Raw genomic sequence first — 15,382 nt, 5'->3', positions numbered from 1 at the left:
ATGCACAAACACGAGGTTCATGCCGTCTACTCCTTTCCAAATTAATCAATTTCAGTCCAAGTCCTTATTAAGGGATGGAGAATTTATGACAATGGTGTGGACTTTCAATATGTCTCATTGGAAGATCTCTACCAGGTTTCCTCAGTGTCAATCACATCTCATAAACATGGAGATGGGGATAGAACAATGGTTTGGGAAAAGAACAGCTCAGACTAGGAGTAAGAGAGGAGTGTTAGAAGGAATTCTGGGAGGAATTGGGACAGTGGGAAGTCTGACTAATGCCATGAATATACAGACACTTAAGTCAGATTTGGATAATATTGGTTTTATTGGAGGAAAAGGTGTAAAGGTTCAGAAGAGTCTGAATCAACTTCTTGAAAAGATGGTAATGAATACAGCTGCTGTACTAGGCTCTTCCGTGTCACATCTACAGGATGCTACATTAGCTCTCGTGGAAAGCACACACGAAACACAAGTGGCTAAAGCGTGCCTGGAGATACAGATAGAGTATTCTTCTAATCTGAAGTTGATTGCACAAGCTTCACAGAGTGGAATTACTCCACTGGGAATACTGCGAAATTTACCTGTAGAGTATGATTTTGCATTGAATCATACGGATTTGTGGGTAAATAAGTGGTTAGGATGTGAACGAAACATTTGTGTTGGCACATCGCTAGTCCCAGTGATCGGAAGAGAGGGAACTATTGTTCCCGTTACAGTTTTGGGTATACCTGTGAGTAACACACAACAAGTGTTCTATCAACTGCAGTACACATATTTTGCATTTGATGGAGTGAACACTGAACAAGTAGACATTTCTTCATGTTTACATTTTGTTTCTAAGGTGATGTGTTTACCTGGACAGGATAAGGTGATTTATCATTCATGTTTTCATAATCATTCTTCTTGTCATGCGAGAATAGAGACTGTACAGACACTACATGATCTGGTGACTCCAGTAAGTCCAAATAAGATTTGTTTTCAGGTCATGTCTGAGACAGAGAAGGTTTCTGTTTTCTATTCTGCTTGTGTACATAAGGAAAACCTACCTATGGGTTTGTATTGTATAGAAGGAAATGTGAGATCTCTTTCAAAGAAGGAAGGAAGTTTTAATATCACTTCTATAGGAAGGAGAAACTTAACGGCATTTCCCATACAATTCAATTTATCGCAGATAAATGATTTTCCTTGGGATATGTGGACAAGTGAAATAAAGAAAGATAAGGGTTTGTTAGATTTATTAACGAAACAGTTAAAGGAAGCAGAAATTATATTCAGGCATGAACAAGGTGAATTAAGTGATATTGAACACGAATGGAATGGAATGTCAGGTAGAACTTGGTGGAAGAGTTTTAGCAAATCTGTACATTCCTGGTCTCAGTCATCTTTTCAGTCAGCGGTTGGTAATGTTTTATTTAATCCCATCATAATCATATTTTTATTAGTTTTGATGTGTATTATATATCAAGTTTTTGTGATGTGTAGAATTCAGAAGATATATAAGAATATAAAAATAGAAATGAAAAAGGAAGATAACATTCTTAGAGGAATGTTAAATCGCAAGATGACTTTTTGACAGAAAGTTGCAGATTGGTTTATCAAGTCAAATATTGGTCTAGAATTTTCAACAAGAATGTATGTGATACGAATGATGACACGATTGAGTTAGGGTTTCCCGGGGTTCATCAAATCGCCATAAAAGGGGGGACTGTAAAATAGTGAGTTTATGGAGATTTGATTCATAAACTTGAATATACATGTATTCATAAAATATGTGTATTTCGCCATCCCCTTTAAGAGTGAGTTTGTGAGCTGGAAATACTGACCAAGAGTTTGAAATGGTAGAACCAAAGTCATCTGCTAGTTGTTCGTCAAAGTTGTCAAAGAAGAGCTATATTCTGTTTGGAATGTTGGGCTAAGAACTGAAATAGCTATGAGAAACTTCTTTCTGTTACTCTAAGGTCAAAGTTCAGCGAGCCTCAAAGGAATTATAAATAAGTTGAAGTAGGTTTTGTTACAAGTCTCTACTGCGCAAGTACACTTATTTCGCGGGTAAAACGTACCACGTGACATGACATAATGCTGAACTAAAATAAGGATAGTTACTTTTTGTAATACCATGTAAAGAGATAAGGACAATCAGGAGGAGGGGTTTGGGTTATAAAAGCAGACTAGACTTCAAAGGAAGAAGAAGGAGGGAGAGGCAGAAGGTGACAGGAGAAAGACGGACTCACCAACCCGACCAGACCATCTACAGACAGAGAGACGGCTTACACACACTACAGCGATGTAAGATAAATGAACTGTTATTTTTTCTCTCTGCTTACCTGTCTATCCATCTATTAACTCAAGCCAAGACAGTTATTTTTCTCTAATGACTGTAACCTCAAACTCTTAATCTGAATAAATCTATAATATGTTTTTGCACCAATTCTCGCTCCAATCATTATATACTGGCTTTGCAGTTGTCGCCTTAAACCGGTTATTTAACAGACCACCAAACCGGGTGGGGGACCAGACGCAGCCGGCTGCGGGCACCGACTACCATCATCTTGGTTTACCAGAGACTCGTGTGTGTCAATCATCGTGAGTACAACTGTGCCCACGGGCCACGCACCGCCCTGCACCACACCAGCACGTCCTTCCCAATCGGGTCCCGGGGCCATCACCCCTACCCACGGAAAGGTTAACACCTCGCTGCGCAGTATCGTCCCCGGGTGCCTAGTAAACAGCAGCGGTGGTGTCCACATTCACCACAACCCGTGGGTGGCGTCACGAACTTAACCAAAACCACGTCCCCGGCCATCAACCTACGTCCCCTCCAAAGCGCCAGTCCCCTTTCAGAGCGAAGTGACCCCGGGTCCGGAGGCGCTCGAGCCACCCACCGACGAGCCCGGATCTGAGCGGTTCGGCTGCAGCCGAGCGCGGAGCGGTACACATCGACTCTTCTGGCGTCACGAACAGGATACTTACCTATTCACCTACCTGGTGAAGTGCGCCTTGAAGTTAAAGTCAGCGGTGACCCGTTCAAAAATTTTCGAATCCGCCATCTTGCCGCCATCATCTGACGTGAAGATTCCCGCCAAAGCCTTCTTCCCCGCGAAAAGAGCGCGAGAGTTGAAGCCCTGGGAACACAGCCGTGCAGAAAAGCATGCGGTCGAAAAACGAAACTGACCGGCCCGAGAAGGGAGTGCCGCGAAAAGACCAAGGGGGAGCAGATGGAGGATGTCTGCTCCCAAGCCTGATGCCGGCCCCGCGCCGACCGCTGGAGCGGCGGCGCCCACGGGGGGAACTGCCGGCGAGGAAGAGGAGGCTGCAGCACCCGCTCCGGTCGCAGGAGCGGCGGGCCCCGAGGCTGCGGTGGTGAGTCCCCGCATGGCAGCACCCGAGGGCGAAGAGGCCGCGGCCCCCGCTATGGATGCCGAAGCCGAGGCGGAGGGGTACGGGCTGCCACTGGGGACCGCCGCGTGGTTCGAACGGAGTATGGCACGGTTTTGCCTCCAGATACGGGTTGAATCGATGCAACAGGCCCTGGGCTGGAGGGGGGAGATGCAGAAAATCGTTGCTGTGGTGTGGGCACATGAGAAGCCTGCTTCGCGGGAAGATAAGGCCACGCAGACCCCCTCTGCCCCATCAGTCGGCGCGGAGACCGAATCCCCTCAGGATGGGGGCGGTGAACCCCAGGCGGCTTAATCCCAGGAGGGAACGGCGGTGCCTGCCGAGCTGCTCCAGTACATCATGGAGGCCATGAATCCCCAGATGTTCCGCCCCTGGTTTGGTGTGCCCGGTTACCCGCAGCAGCGGGAGCGGCCCGACCCCATGCAGTAAAAGTAGAAGAGAGTTCAAAGGTAGCGGTTCCCGGCTACCATGCAGTTTTGTCCCCGTTGGGACTTTGGTTGATCCCTGTTTTATACCATAGACAAGGCCGAAAACTAGCAGGCGACCCAAAAACTATTGGGTTTTGTAAATAGCCCTTGGACCTCCCTTTAAGTTCTACAGTCTCCAGAGAGGCTGGTTGGAGGAAGGGCCTGCGGCAGAGTAGGCCGGGGTCCCGTCACGATGGAAACCGGTGACTACCCTCCGGTCCAAGGGACCCCTGGATGTGGTGCCTCTGAGAGACTGCTGGGTAAGGAACTTTTTACCCGGCCCGTTATGGGCAACATCCGGACCTGAACCCGATTCCTGGACTGGGGAAAAGGGGTGCTGCTGACCTGTTTCTTAGAGGCAGCATCAAGGCTAGGTTTGGTTGGGTGGGAAAATGAAAGGACCTGGTCCCGTTCCCGGTTAAATAAAATGTTATGCAACATTAAAGCAAAATGCGTCCCGTAAGAGATGATTTCTGAATCTACCTGAAATGTAAAAAGTTATTATATTTGTACATGTTTCTCTTTTATCTCTTTACAGTTGCAAAAATAAACGGTGGTGGTCGGACAGCCCGCGGACGGTCTGTAAACCAAGGGGGAATGTGACGCCCTGGACTAGCCAGGTAGTCACAGGTAGGCCCTTGCACAACACCTGTCCCCTAAAAAGGTGTCATCAGCCAACCTTAAAACTCTAGTCACCTCCCTCCGGGTTTGATGGACACACCAGGGGGCGTGCCCAGGTGGTTGGACACGCCCACCGAGGAGTTCATAGGCCCTGAGGCAGGAAAAACAAGTTAGATAGTCTTGTAGTGGAGTGTAGTGAAGTTCAAGTGCAGAGGCAGACCTGTGCCCAGGTCTGCCGGAGTCTAACAACAGGTGTCTGGGTCGGAGCCCAGCCACCTCTGGCTAGGAGGCAGACGGTGGCCTCAGCCTGCAGGAACCGGGAAGATGGCTCGGTGGAACCGTAAGGGACCGGGACAGGGTAGTAGCCCACCGGTAATGAACCAAGGAACCGAATGGAAACCGGAGCACAAAGGGAGGTACTCAGACCCTGAAATGAGGTCCAGAAACTACTGGACTGAGTTAATTAACTGATTGAGGTCTGGACTTTAGGTCCTTTCCCACCCAAGACCCAACTGAAGACAACAGCCCACCGAGGGGGATAAAAAGCCACCGCTCAGGCATAGAGATCCCACGGGCCAGCGTCTGCGGGCAACGGGCTCTCCCGACATCCACAAAGCCGGGGAGCGGACTCCCGTCGCTGAAGCGCGGGCAGTCTACAGCTACACAACAAGGTACAGGAAAAAGGCGGAGACCACCAAACCGGGTGGGGGACCAGACGCAGCCGGCTGCGGGCACCGACCACCATCATCTTGGTTTACCAGAGACTCGTGTGTGTCAATCATCGTGAGTACAACTGTGCCCTCGAGCTGCGCACCGCCCTGCACCACACCAGCACGTCCTTCCCAATCGGGTCCCGGGGCCATCACCCCTACCCACGGAGGGGTTAACACCTCGCTGCACAGTATCATTCCCGGGTGCCTAGTAAACAGCAGCGGTGGTGTCCACATTCACCACAACCCGTGGGTGGCGTCACGAACTTAACCAAAACCACGGCCCTGGCCGTAAACCTACAGTTAGGTCCAGAAATATTTGGACAGTGACACAATTTTCGCGAGTTGGGCTCCGCATGCCACCACATTGGATTTGAAATGAAACCTCTACAACAGAATTCAAGTGGAGATTGTAACGTTTAATTTGAAGGTTTGAACAAAAATATCTGATAGAAATTGTAGGAATTGTACACATTTCTTTACAAACACTCCACATTTTAGGAGGTCAAAAGTAATTGGACAAATAAACCAAACCCAAACAAAATATTTTTATTTTCAATATTTTGTTGCGAATCCTTTGGAGGCAATCACTGCCTTAAGTCTGGAACCCATGGACATCACCAAACGCTGGGTTTCCTCCTTCTGAATGCTTTGCCGAGCCTTTACAGCCGCAGCCTTCAGGTCTTGCTTGTTTGTGGGTCTTTCCGTCTTAAGTCTGGATTTGAGAAAGTGAAATGCATGCTCAATTGGGTTAGGATCTGGTGATTGACTTGGCCATTGCAGAATGTTCCACTTTTTTGCACTAATTAACTCCTGGGTAGCTTTGGCTGTATGCTTGGGGTCATTGTCCATCTGTACTATGAAGCGCCGTCCGATCAACTTTGCGGCATTTGGCTGAATCTGGGCTGAAAGTATATCCCGGTACACTTCAGAATTCATCCGGCTACTCTTGTCTGCTGTTATGTCATCAATAAACACAAGTGACCCAGTGCCATTGAAAGCCATGCATGCCCATGCCATCACGTTGCCTCCACCATGTTTTACAGAGGATGTGGTGTGCCTTGGATCATGTGCCGTTCCCTTTCTTCTCCAAACTTTTTTCTTCCCATCATTCTGGTACAGGTTGATCTTTGTCTCATCTGTCCATAGAATACTTTTCCAGAACTGAGCTGGCTTCATGAGGTGTTTTTCAGCAAATTTAACTCTGGCCTGTCTATTTTTGGAATTGATGAATGGTTTGCATCTAGATGTGAACCCTTTGTATTTACTTTCATGGAGTCTTCTCTTTACTGTTGACTTAGAGACAGATACACCTACTTCACTGAGAGTGTTCTGGACTTCAGTTGATGTTGTGAACGGGTTCTTCTTCACCAAAGAAAGTATGCGGCGATCATCCACCACTGTTGTCATCCGTGGACGCCCAGACCTTTTTGAGTTCCCAAGCTCACCAGTCAATTCCTTTTTTCTCAGAATGTACCCGACTGTTGATTTTGCTACTCCAAGCATGTCTGCTATCTCTCTGATGGATTTTTTCTTTTTTTTCAGCCTCAGGATGTTCTGCTTCACCTCAATTGAGAGTTCCTTAGACCGCATGTTGTCTGGTCACAGCAATAGCTTCCAAATGCAAAACCACACACCTGTAATCCACCCCAGACCTTTTAACTATTTCATTGATTACAGGTTAACGAGGGAGACGCCTTCAGAGTTAATTGCAGCCCTTAGAGTCCCTTGTCCAATTACTTTTGGTCCCTTAAAAAAGAGGAGGCTATGCATTACAGAGCTATGATTCCTAAACCCTTTCTCCGATTTGGATGTGAAAACTCTCATATTGCAGCTGGGAGTGTGCACTTTCAGCCCATATTATATATATAATTGTATTTCTGAGCATGTTTTTGTAAACAGCTAAAATAACAAAACTTGTGTCACTGTCCAAATATTTCTGGCCCTGACTGTACGTCCCCTCCAAAGCGCCAGTCCCCTTTCAGAGTGAAGTGACCCCGGGTCCGGAGTCGCTCGAGCCACCCACCGACGAGCCCAGATTCGAGCGGCTCAGCTGCAGCCGAGCCCGGGGCGGTACATAAGTAAACTTCTGACTTTGCAGAAAGTAATAAAAATGCCTTAAAACCGCTTTCCCTGCCATTATTCTGGCATTTGGTAAATATAAATAATTTTGTTAATCCTAATTGATCTAAAAGGGAAAGGTTTTTTTCTGATTTCATGTCAGATAGTGAGGAAAAACCTGCAGATGTGTCTTTTTAGATAGTGGATGGAAACTTCTGGTTTCAACTGTAAGTGACTAGGTGAACAAAACATTTACATTTTTGGGTCCCTGGCCAGGAAACTCCCCAGATCACAACGTCATTGAGAACCTGTGGTTAATTATCAAAAAAGTGTAAAGGCGAACAAACACAGAAGTTTTAATGAACTCCAAGCTCTGATATTAGACACAAATGGGTTGTGCTCAATCAGGATTTAGCCTAGATGGTGATATCTAGCTGCTAGAGGAATTGTAAAATGTCTTGAAAAATATGGGTGAACACTGTAATGCGGGCTTCACACGAGACGATCTATCGTGCGATCGCACGAGCGATCGTACCCGCTCCCGTCGTTTGTGCGTCACGCGTCCCCCGTCATACGTACTTACCTCCCGGACGACGTCGCTGTGGGAACATCCTCTTCCTGAAGGGGGAGGGACATTCGGCATCACAGCTATGTCACACAGCGGCCGGCCAATAGAAGTGGAAGGGGCGGAGATGAGCGGGACATAAAATCCCGCCCACCTCCTTCCTTCCACATTGCCTGCGGGACGCAGGTAAGCTGCAGTTCGTCGTTCCCGGGGTGTCACACGGAGTGACGTGTGCTGCCTCGGGAACGATGAACAACCAGCACACAGAAGGAGGAACGAGTTTTTGAAAATGAGCGACGTGTCAACGAGCAACGATAAGGTATTTTTGCTCGTTAACAGTCGCTCATAGCTGTCACATGCTACAATATATCAGACGATGCCGGATATGCGTCACTAGCGACGTGACCCCGACGCACATCCGGCATGGTCTGATATATCGTAGCGTGTGACAGCTCATTTTCAAAAACTCATTCCTCCTTCTGCGCGCCGCTTGTTCATCGTTCCCGAGGCAGCACACGTCACTCCGTGTGACACCCCGGGAACAACGAACTGCAGCTTACCTGCATCCCGCCGGCAATGCAGAAGGAAGGAGGTGGGCGGGATGTTACGTCTCGCTCATCTCCGCCCCTCCACTTCTATTGGCCGGCTGTTGTGTGACGTCGCTGTGACGCCGAACGTCCCTCCCCCTTCAGGAAGAGGATGTTCGCCGCCCACAGCGACGTCGTCCGGGAGGTAAGTACGTGTGACGGGGGGTTAACGACTTTGTGCGCCACGGGCAACTAATTGCCCGTGACGCACAAACGACGGGGGCGGGTACGATCGCTTGTGCGATCGCACGATAGATCGTCTCGTGTGATACACAGAGATAGAGAGAGAGAGAGAGACAGACAGAGATAGAGACAGACACAGAGATAGAGACAGAGAGACTGATACAGAGACAGACAGGGAGATAGACACAGACAGACACACAGAGACAGACAGGGAAAGAGACAGACATAGAGACAGACAGACAGAGACTGGGAGAGAGACAGAGAGACAGTTACTATCACAGGCAATGCTCGAGTACTACAGCTAGTACTTGAATAAAAATGAATAAATAAAAAATGACGTAGCGCTCCGCGGTATTTTTGACTCTCAGCGCAGATAAAGCGGATGGCTACGGGTTTAAAAAAAAAATTTAAAAAAAAAAGTGTGGGCTCCCGCCTTATTTTGATCGCCAGTCAGGTAAAGCCAGGCATCTGGGGCTGGGATTCTCGGCAGCCTGCAGCCGCCCCTGGAAATGGCGCATAATTTCTTTGCGCCATTTACAAGTGCTTTACCCGGCTCGTCCATTGGCCCCGGTGGCGGTGGCTTGCTGGGTAATAAAGGGGTTAATACCAGCTTTGTATTCTCAGATGGTACTATGCCCGAAATTCATTGTGTCACGCCAAATTAGACATGGCCACCATGAATTTCTAGTAAACAGTAAAAAAAAACACAACACAGAGAATTTTTTTTTATTAGATATATAACAAAAAAAACATTTAGAGACTCCATCTTTATTATAGAAAACTCCTTAGTCCGATGTGGTCCACAGGGAGAGCCATGTCAACTCTGCTTCATCACTTTGTAAAGACAAGCGGCTCTACAGGGAGAGAAGCAGGGAGAGCCATGTCAGCTCTGCTACATCGCTCTGTATAGAGCGAGAAGCAGGCTGACAGTGAAGGTATGATTGCACATGGGTCTCTTATTGCATCACCCCACACGGACTGATATCAGGACAGGAGCGTCTCAGCTGCATGGAAATATATGCAGCTGACCCGCTCCTGTTAGGAGATTGTACGCCGTGATGCGATGCGACACTTGAACAGTGACAGTCAAATTCAGTTAACAGGACCTTTGATGACGTCATAGTCATGTGACCAGTCTGTAAGCCAATGTCTGTACAACATTCACACCAGACTGGTCACATGGCTATGATGTCACATAAGGTCCTGTAACCCAGGGGCACACCAATGATCGGAAGCAGAAGCAGTCAGGAGACAGTCTACAGGATGCGTCGCGGGACCTGTAAGAATAATGTTTATGACATCATTGAAGGTCCTGTAAGTCAGTGCTGGTTACCGGGCTGCACAGCAACTATCGGACACGGAAGCAGAAGCGGCCGAGAGACAGTCTGCAGGACATGTTGTGGGACCTGTAAGTATGATCATAATGTTTTTTAATAATGTGCTTTTTTTTTTACAGCCCCTGGACCTGATCTGGTCTCGATCTGTAACACGAGCTTCCCAGGAAAGCTCGTGATCGGGATCATGCACACGATCACTATGTGATAGGTACAATCCCTGAACTTTACAGTTCGGGATCGCCCATTACTATTTAAGATTGAGTCATCAAATGTGTCTTTTTAAAAAGTCGAAAATCATTTGTACAAACCGCATTTTCCACTTGGAGGTATTTTTGTTACCCAGAATCTTTTGCACAAATTTTGCTGAGTTTGTGACTTTTGCTCTAAAAAGATGCAACAATGGTTAAAGGTAAAATTAAGATAATTTTTACTGTGCTTAAAAGTCATGGACCAAGTGCTCCACAGTGAAGAAATTGGTGCAAAAAAAAGAACAAATGCCATAAGACAAAAAAGAAAAAAATGACAAATGAAACTGACACAATAAATGATGTGATGCTTACCACGTTGATTATATTGAAAATAAACATATGAACCCCAACATGAGTGGGATCTGTCCAGTTCAACACTGGGCGGACAGAGGGATTTGGAAACTTTATGTTTTCTATGACATTTTTATAACTGCAGTTTTGACATGAAGATGAACCTAAGAAATAGGAAAAGTAGAATTAAACAGATTATCCAATAAACTGCCTTACCCATAGTTATAGAGTTACACCATTAAGCTGGAGTTACACTTGCGAGAGACTCGCATGAGTCTCGCATTGCATCACCCGGTATGGCCGCACTCTCTCCTGACAGGAGCGGGTCAGCTGCATGTATTTCTATGCAGCTGAGATGCCCCTGTCCAGAGTGCGGCAGGTCGTGCCGGGTGATGCGATGCGAGACTCATGTGAGTCTCTTGCAAGTGTGACTCCGGCCTTAAAGGGAACTGTGGCGCCCCAGGACCTGGTCGCCACAACAGCATTGCCCTCCCAAAGGGTTAATGCTGAGCCTGGAGGTAATTGGTAGATCTATTGGCCAGTAAGTTAACACTCAACACAATTCTCCCTCCGGCCAGCAGAGGGAGCTCTGAACCTGGAACTTCAGGGAGGATTCCTTAAGTCTGGCTGAAGGGAGGAAGTAGTGGTTAGTCTGGAGACAGGAGTGAAAGAGTGCAGACGCAGGGTAGTGCTGCCTTGTGAAACTGGGGCCTAGAGCTTGGATAGCTTGGCCCAGTGAAGCAAGAGGTGCAGAGAGGCACAGCAGAGACTCGGACATCGGAGTCTGTAGTTGCCAGGGCATAAAATCCATCCCTGGTAGCTGAATCCGGAGGGCAGGAGAGCTGCAAGCCCCCTGTCCCAGAAGCAATCTGAAGGTACAGCTGCATCCCAAGGGCCTGGTGTGGGCTCCAGCAGAGAAGCACCAGAGAGGGCCTGCGCAGTCTACCACACAGAAAAGGGGACGAACAACAAGTCCCAGCAGCAAGAGGGCAATTGCAAACCTAAAGTGCAGTGTCCTAAAACAGCAGAGAAAGATTAAGGAGTAGGCCTCATACTCAACTGGCCAAAGATCACCCCAGGCACTTCCAGGCCGGCCGGATCATCTTTACCATCTGTGACGGTCTCCCTGGACTAAGTTTCTGCCGAGTAAAAGAGGAGAAGGTAAAGAGACTACTGTTTGTGCCTGTTTCTTTCATTGCTTGTCGGCCCTGCACCGTGTTAGTCACACAGCACCATAGACTTCCACAAGCACCAACTGTGCCCCGGGCATTGCTCCACCTGTGGGGAGCAGTACCACCATTGCTGCTATAACATCATCCCGGTGGCCTCACACAGCAGCGGCGGCTTAATAGCCGCAGACCACAGGTGGCGTCACGAATACAAACTTAAAGTCATCCGCCACATATTCAACTGACACCCACCAGGGCCACGGAGCCGGGCCCAGCCACCACTGACTACCACCGGACTAGTCCGGCCCGGCACCGGGTGTCCCATAGCCCTGGGGTGGGCGAGTCAACTTTTGGCGTCACGAACAGGATTTCGTGCCCGGTCACACCGGGTACTGTGCGCCTGCAGGAATTGTGCTTAAAAGACTGTGTACTGTCTGTAAACCGCCGCCGCCATTAGCCTCGCCGAGCGCAGGAAGAAGGGGGGCGTGCCTGAAAAAGAGCGCGAAGGGAGCGCGCCATCAGAGCAGAGCGCTGTTAACCCCGCGCGACCCAGAAGGAAATTTGAAAAGTGAACGGAGCCTGGTAAGGTTCACTAAGGGGGAGGAAGATGTCCGACTCAGAGGGAGAGCAGGTGGCTGCCATCGCCCAAGGCGCCGCAGCACCGGCCGAAGCAGTCCCAGTCGCCGTCGCCCCGGCCCCCACTGTAGCGCCGGTAATGCCGATCACCATGCCGTACATACCGGGAGCAGAATGGCTGCCGCAGTACTCCGGGGAGTCCCATACCTTGAGTGACTTCAGAGAAAGCCTGCACAGCTTATTCCGGGTGTATCCGCTGACTGAGAGCCAGAAGGTGGGCATAGTAATGGGACAGCTAGCCGGCGCAGCCCAGCGTGAAGCGAAGTCCTGGCCTGATACAGATAAAGGGACAGCAGCCCAGATACTGGCCAAGCTAAAGAGTACGTTTGACACCCGCACCGCAGCAGAGATAAAGATGAGATTCTTTGGGTGCAAGCAGCGGGCCACAGACAGCATAAGGGACTATGCCTTAAACTTGCAGGAGGCCCTGAAAGCAGTTAAACAGGTGGACCCAGAGAGTGTGCGTGAAGAACACAAACTCCTAACTGAGCAGTTCATAGAGGGGCTCCTGTCAGATGCCCACAGGACCCAGCTGCGTATCCTGGTCCTGCAGAACCCTGCTCTGGACTTTGCCAAGTTTAAGGACCAGGCCATCAGGGTACTGAGAGAATCTACACCGAATGACCCAGTACCCCTCCGGCCTCTTGCTATCACGTACCCCGGGGTGGTGCCTGCAACCCGAGCCACTGCAGGGGCTGAGGCGCAGTCCCTGGATAAGGATCCCACTGCAGAGCTCAGACAGCAGTTCCAGGAGCTGACCAAGACTGTGGCTGCCCTTGCCAAGACCGTGCAGTCTCTACAAATGACCCCCTCGCCTGCAAAAATCGAGTTGGCCTCCAGCCCAGAGGACGTCCCATGGATGCGACAGAGGAGGATTCCGCCGACCCGAGGCAGAGACACAGACCGGTATGATTCAACAGGACAACCGATCTGCCGCCACTGCAACCAGGCGGGCCACATTGCACGACGCTGTCCTTTAAATGGGCTGAGCCTGGGGCCAGGAGCCAACCCCCAGGTGTAAGGAAGCCCGGCTCAAACCCCAGCCGCAGCAAGTATGTGGGAGGACGACCGGTCCTTCCCATTGTGCTGGATGGGATCCCTTTGAATGCCCTCCTGGATACGGGGTCCCAGGTAACAACCATCCCCCACAAACTGTACAAAAGATATTGGGCTGATTCAGACATTGACCATGGCCCAGATGATGATTTAACAATTGTGGCCAGTAATGGTCAGCCCTTACCTCAAATTGGGTACAAAGAAGTAACCATTAAAGTGGGGCGGGTGGAATTGCCATGTCAGGGGATGATAATTGTAGATATTGATCGCAAAGAATCTGACCCACTGCTAACCATTGGTACAAATGTGATAGAAAATTGTATTGCCGAAGTGATAATTTTGTTGCAACAGGCGTCTGAAACTGCCAGCTCCGGGCAGCAGCGTGTCCTACAGAGGGAGATCAGAGCCCTGATGAGGAGGCAGCAGGTAGAGCTGGCCGGAGGAGAAATTGGCAGTGTGAGGGTAAGTGACCCCCTCCCCATTGTAATACCCCCAAGAAGTGAAATGTTGATATGGTGTCGGGCAGCAATAGGCCTCAAGGGTCAGGATTACCATGCCTTGGTAGAACCGGTGTATTCAGACAGTAGGCCTGGAGTCCTGATAGCCAGAGGGGTAGCGGACGTCTGCAAGGGGAGAGTGCCCGTCCGTGTCTTGAATTGTGGGGAGGAGGAGGCCAAATTGCCCCGGTACGCCACTGTAGCAAAACTGTACACTGTCAGCAACAATACCATTAAAGCAGTGGAACCCTTGATCCCGTCCGACCAGGCGGAAGACAATGGCTCCAAGGGGCAGCCGGAAGACTGGTGCCAAAAATTACATGTAGGCACCGACTCCACCCCCTCGCACCAAAAGCATGGGGTTTACCGGGTGGTACAGGAGTACGAGCGGGTCTTCAGCAAACACCCCCTAGATTTTGGGCAGGTGAAAGGGGTTAAACATCAAATCCCCACGGGTGATCATCATCCCATTAAAGAGAGATACCGCCCTGTACCCCCCGCACAGTATCAGTGTGCCAAGGAAATGTTACGGGAAATGAAGGAGGCTGGGGTTATCAGAGATAGTTGTAGCCCCTGGGCAGCTCCACTAGTGCTCGTAAAGAAAAAAGATGGTACGATGAGAATGTGTGTAGATTACAGGCAAATTAACCGCATTACACATAAAGATGCTTATCCACTGCCCAGAATAGAGGAGTCACTAACAGCCTTAAAGTCAGCTAACTATTTCTCCACCTTGGATCTCACCAGTGGGTATTGGCAGGTTCCCGTGGCAGAGGCGGACAAGGAGAAGACTGCATTCACGACACCAATGGGCCTCTGTGAGTTCAATTGTATGCCATTCGGGCTCTGCAACGCCCCAGGGACATTCCAAAGGTTGATGGAGTGCTGCTTGGGCCACCACAACTTTGAAACCGTGCTGTTGTACCTGGATGACGTCATAGTCTACTCCAAGACTTATGAGGACCACCTGAAGCACTTAGCAGAAGTGTTTGAGTCCTTGTCGAAATATGGCCTGAAGATCAAGCCGTCCAAATGTCACCTCTTGAAGCCAAAGGTACAGTACCTGGGTCATGTGGTCAGCGCAGAAGGTGTGGCACCTGATCCGGAGAAAGTCACTGTAATCAAGGACTGGCCAAGACCCACCACAGTGAAGGAGGTGCGGCAGTTCCTTGGACTGGTGGGCTACTACCGAAGGTTCATTGATGGTTTCACCAAGATAGCAGCGCCCCTTCAAGATCTCCTGGTGGGCCAGCCAAAGCAGGCTAAGAAGCAGAGCCCTCCATTTGAATGGAGCAGCCAACTGTAAACATCCTTTGTCCGGCTGAAAGGGGCTCTCACGGGAGAAGAAATTCTGGCCTACCCTGACTACAGCCAACCGTTTGTACTGTATACAGACGCCAGCAACGTGGGACTGGGAGCAGTTCTGTCCCAGGTACAGGGAGGCAGAGAGAGGGTGATAGCGTACGCCAGTAGGAAGCTTCGGCCCACAGAAAGGAATCCAGAAAACTACAGTTCCTTCAAGCTGGAGTTCCTCGCTATTGTTTGGGCAGTGACT

General features: G+C 49.4%; 1 protein-coding gene across 8 annotated transcripts in view; it reads right to left on the bottom strand.

Moving 5' to 3' along the window:
* The window catches only part of LOC142254635 (5-hydroxytryptamine receptor 3A-like), a 99,700-nt gene that overhangs the window by 69,487 nt on the left and 14,831 nt on the right, over positions 1-15,382 (bottom strand). For 2 of the 8 annotated variants that reach the window (XM_075325792.1, XM_075325793.1), the window contains exon 3: positions 10,491-10,633. The exons of 5 other annotated variants lie outside the window; for them this stretch is intronic. In XM_075325792.1, the coding sequence (XP_075181907.1) occupies positions 10,491-10,633 (143 nt within the window). Of the gene's footprint in view, positions 1-10,490; positions 10,634-15,382 lie in introns of those variants that run through there. One more of the 8 variants, XM_075325797.1, reaches the window with a different exon arrangement.

This window comes from Anomaloglossus baeobatrachus, chromosome 10, assembly GCF_048569485.1.
Source record: "Anomaloglossus baeobatrachus isolate aAnoBae1 chromosome 10, aAnoBae1.hap1, whole genome shotgun sequence".
In the NCBI taxonomy this organism is placed as follows: domain Eukaryota; kingdom Metazoa; phylum Chordata; class Amphibia; order Anura; family Aromobatidae; genus Anomaloglossus; species Anomaloglossus baeobatrachus.
This window is presented reverse-complemented; position numbering and strand designations above follow the sequence as displayed.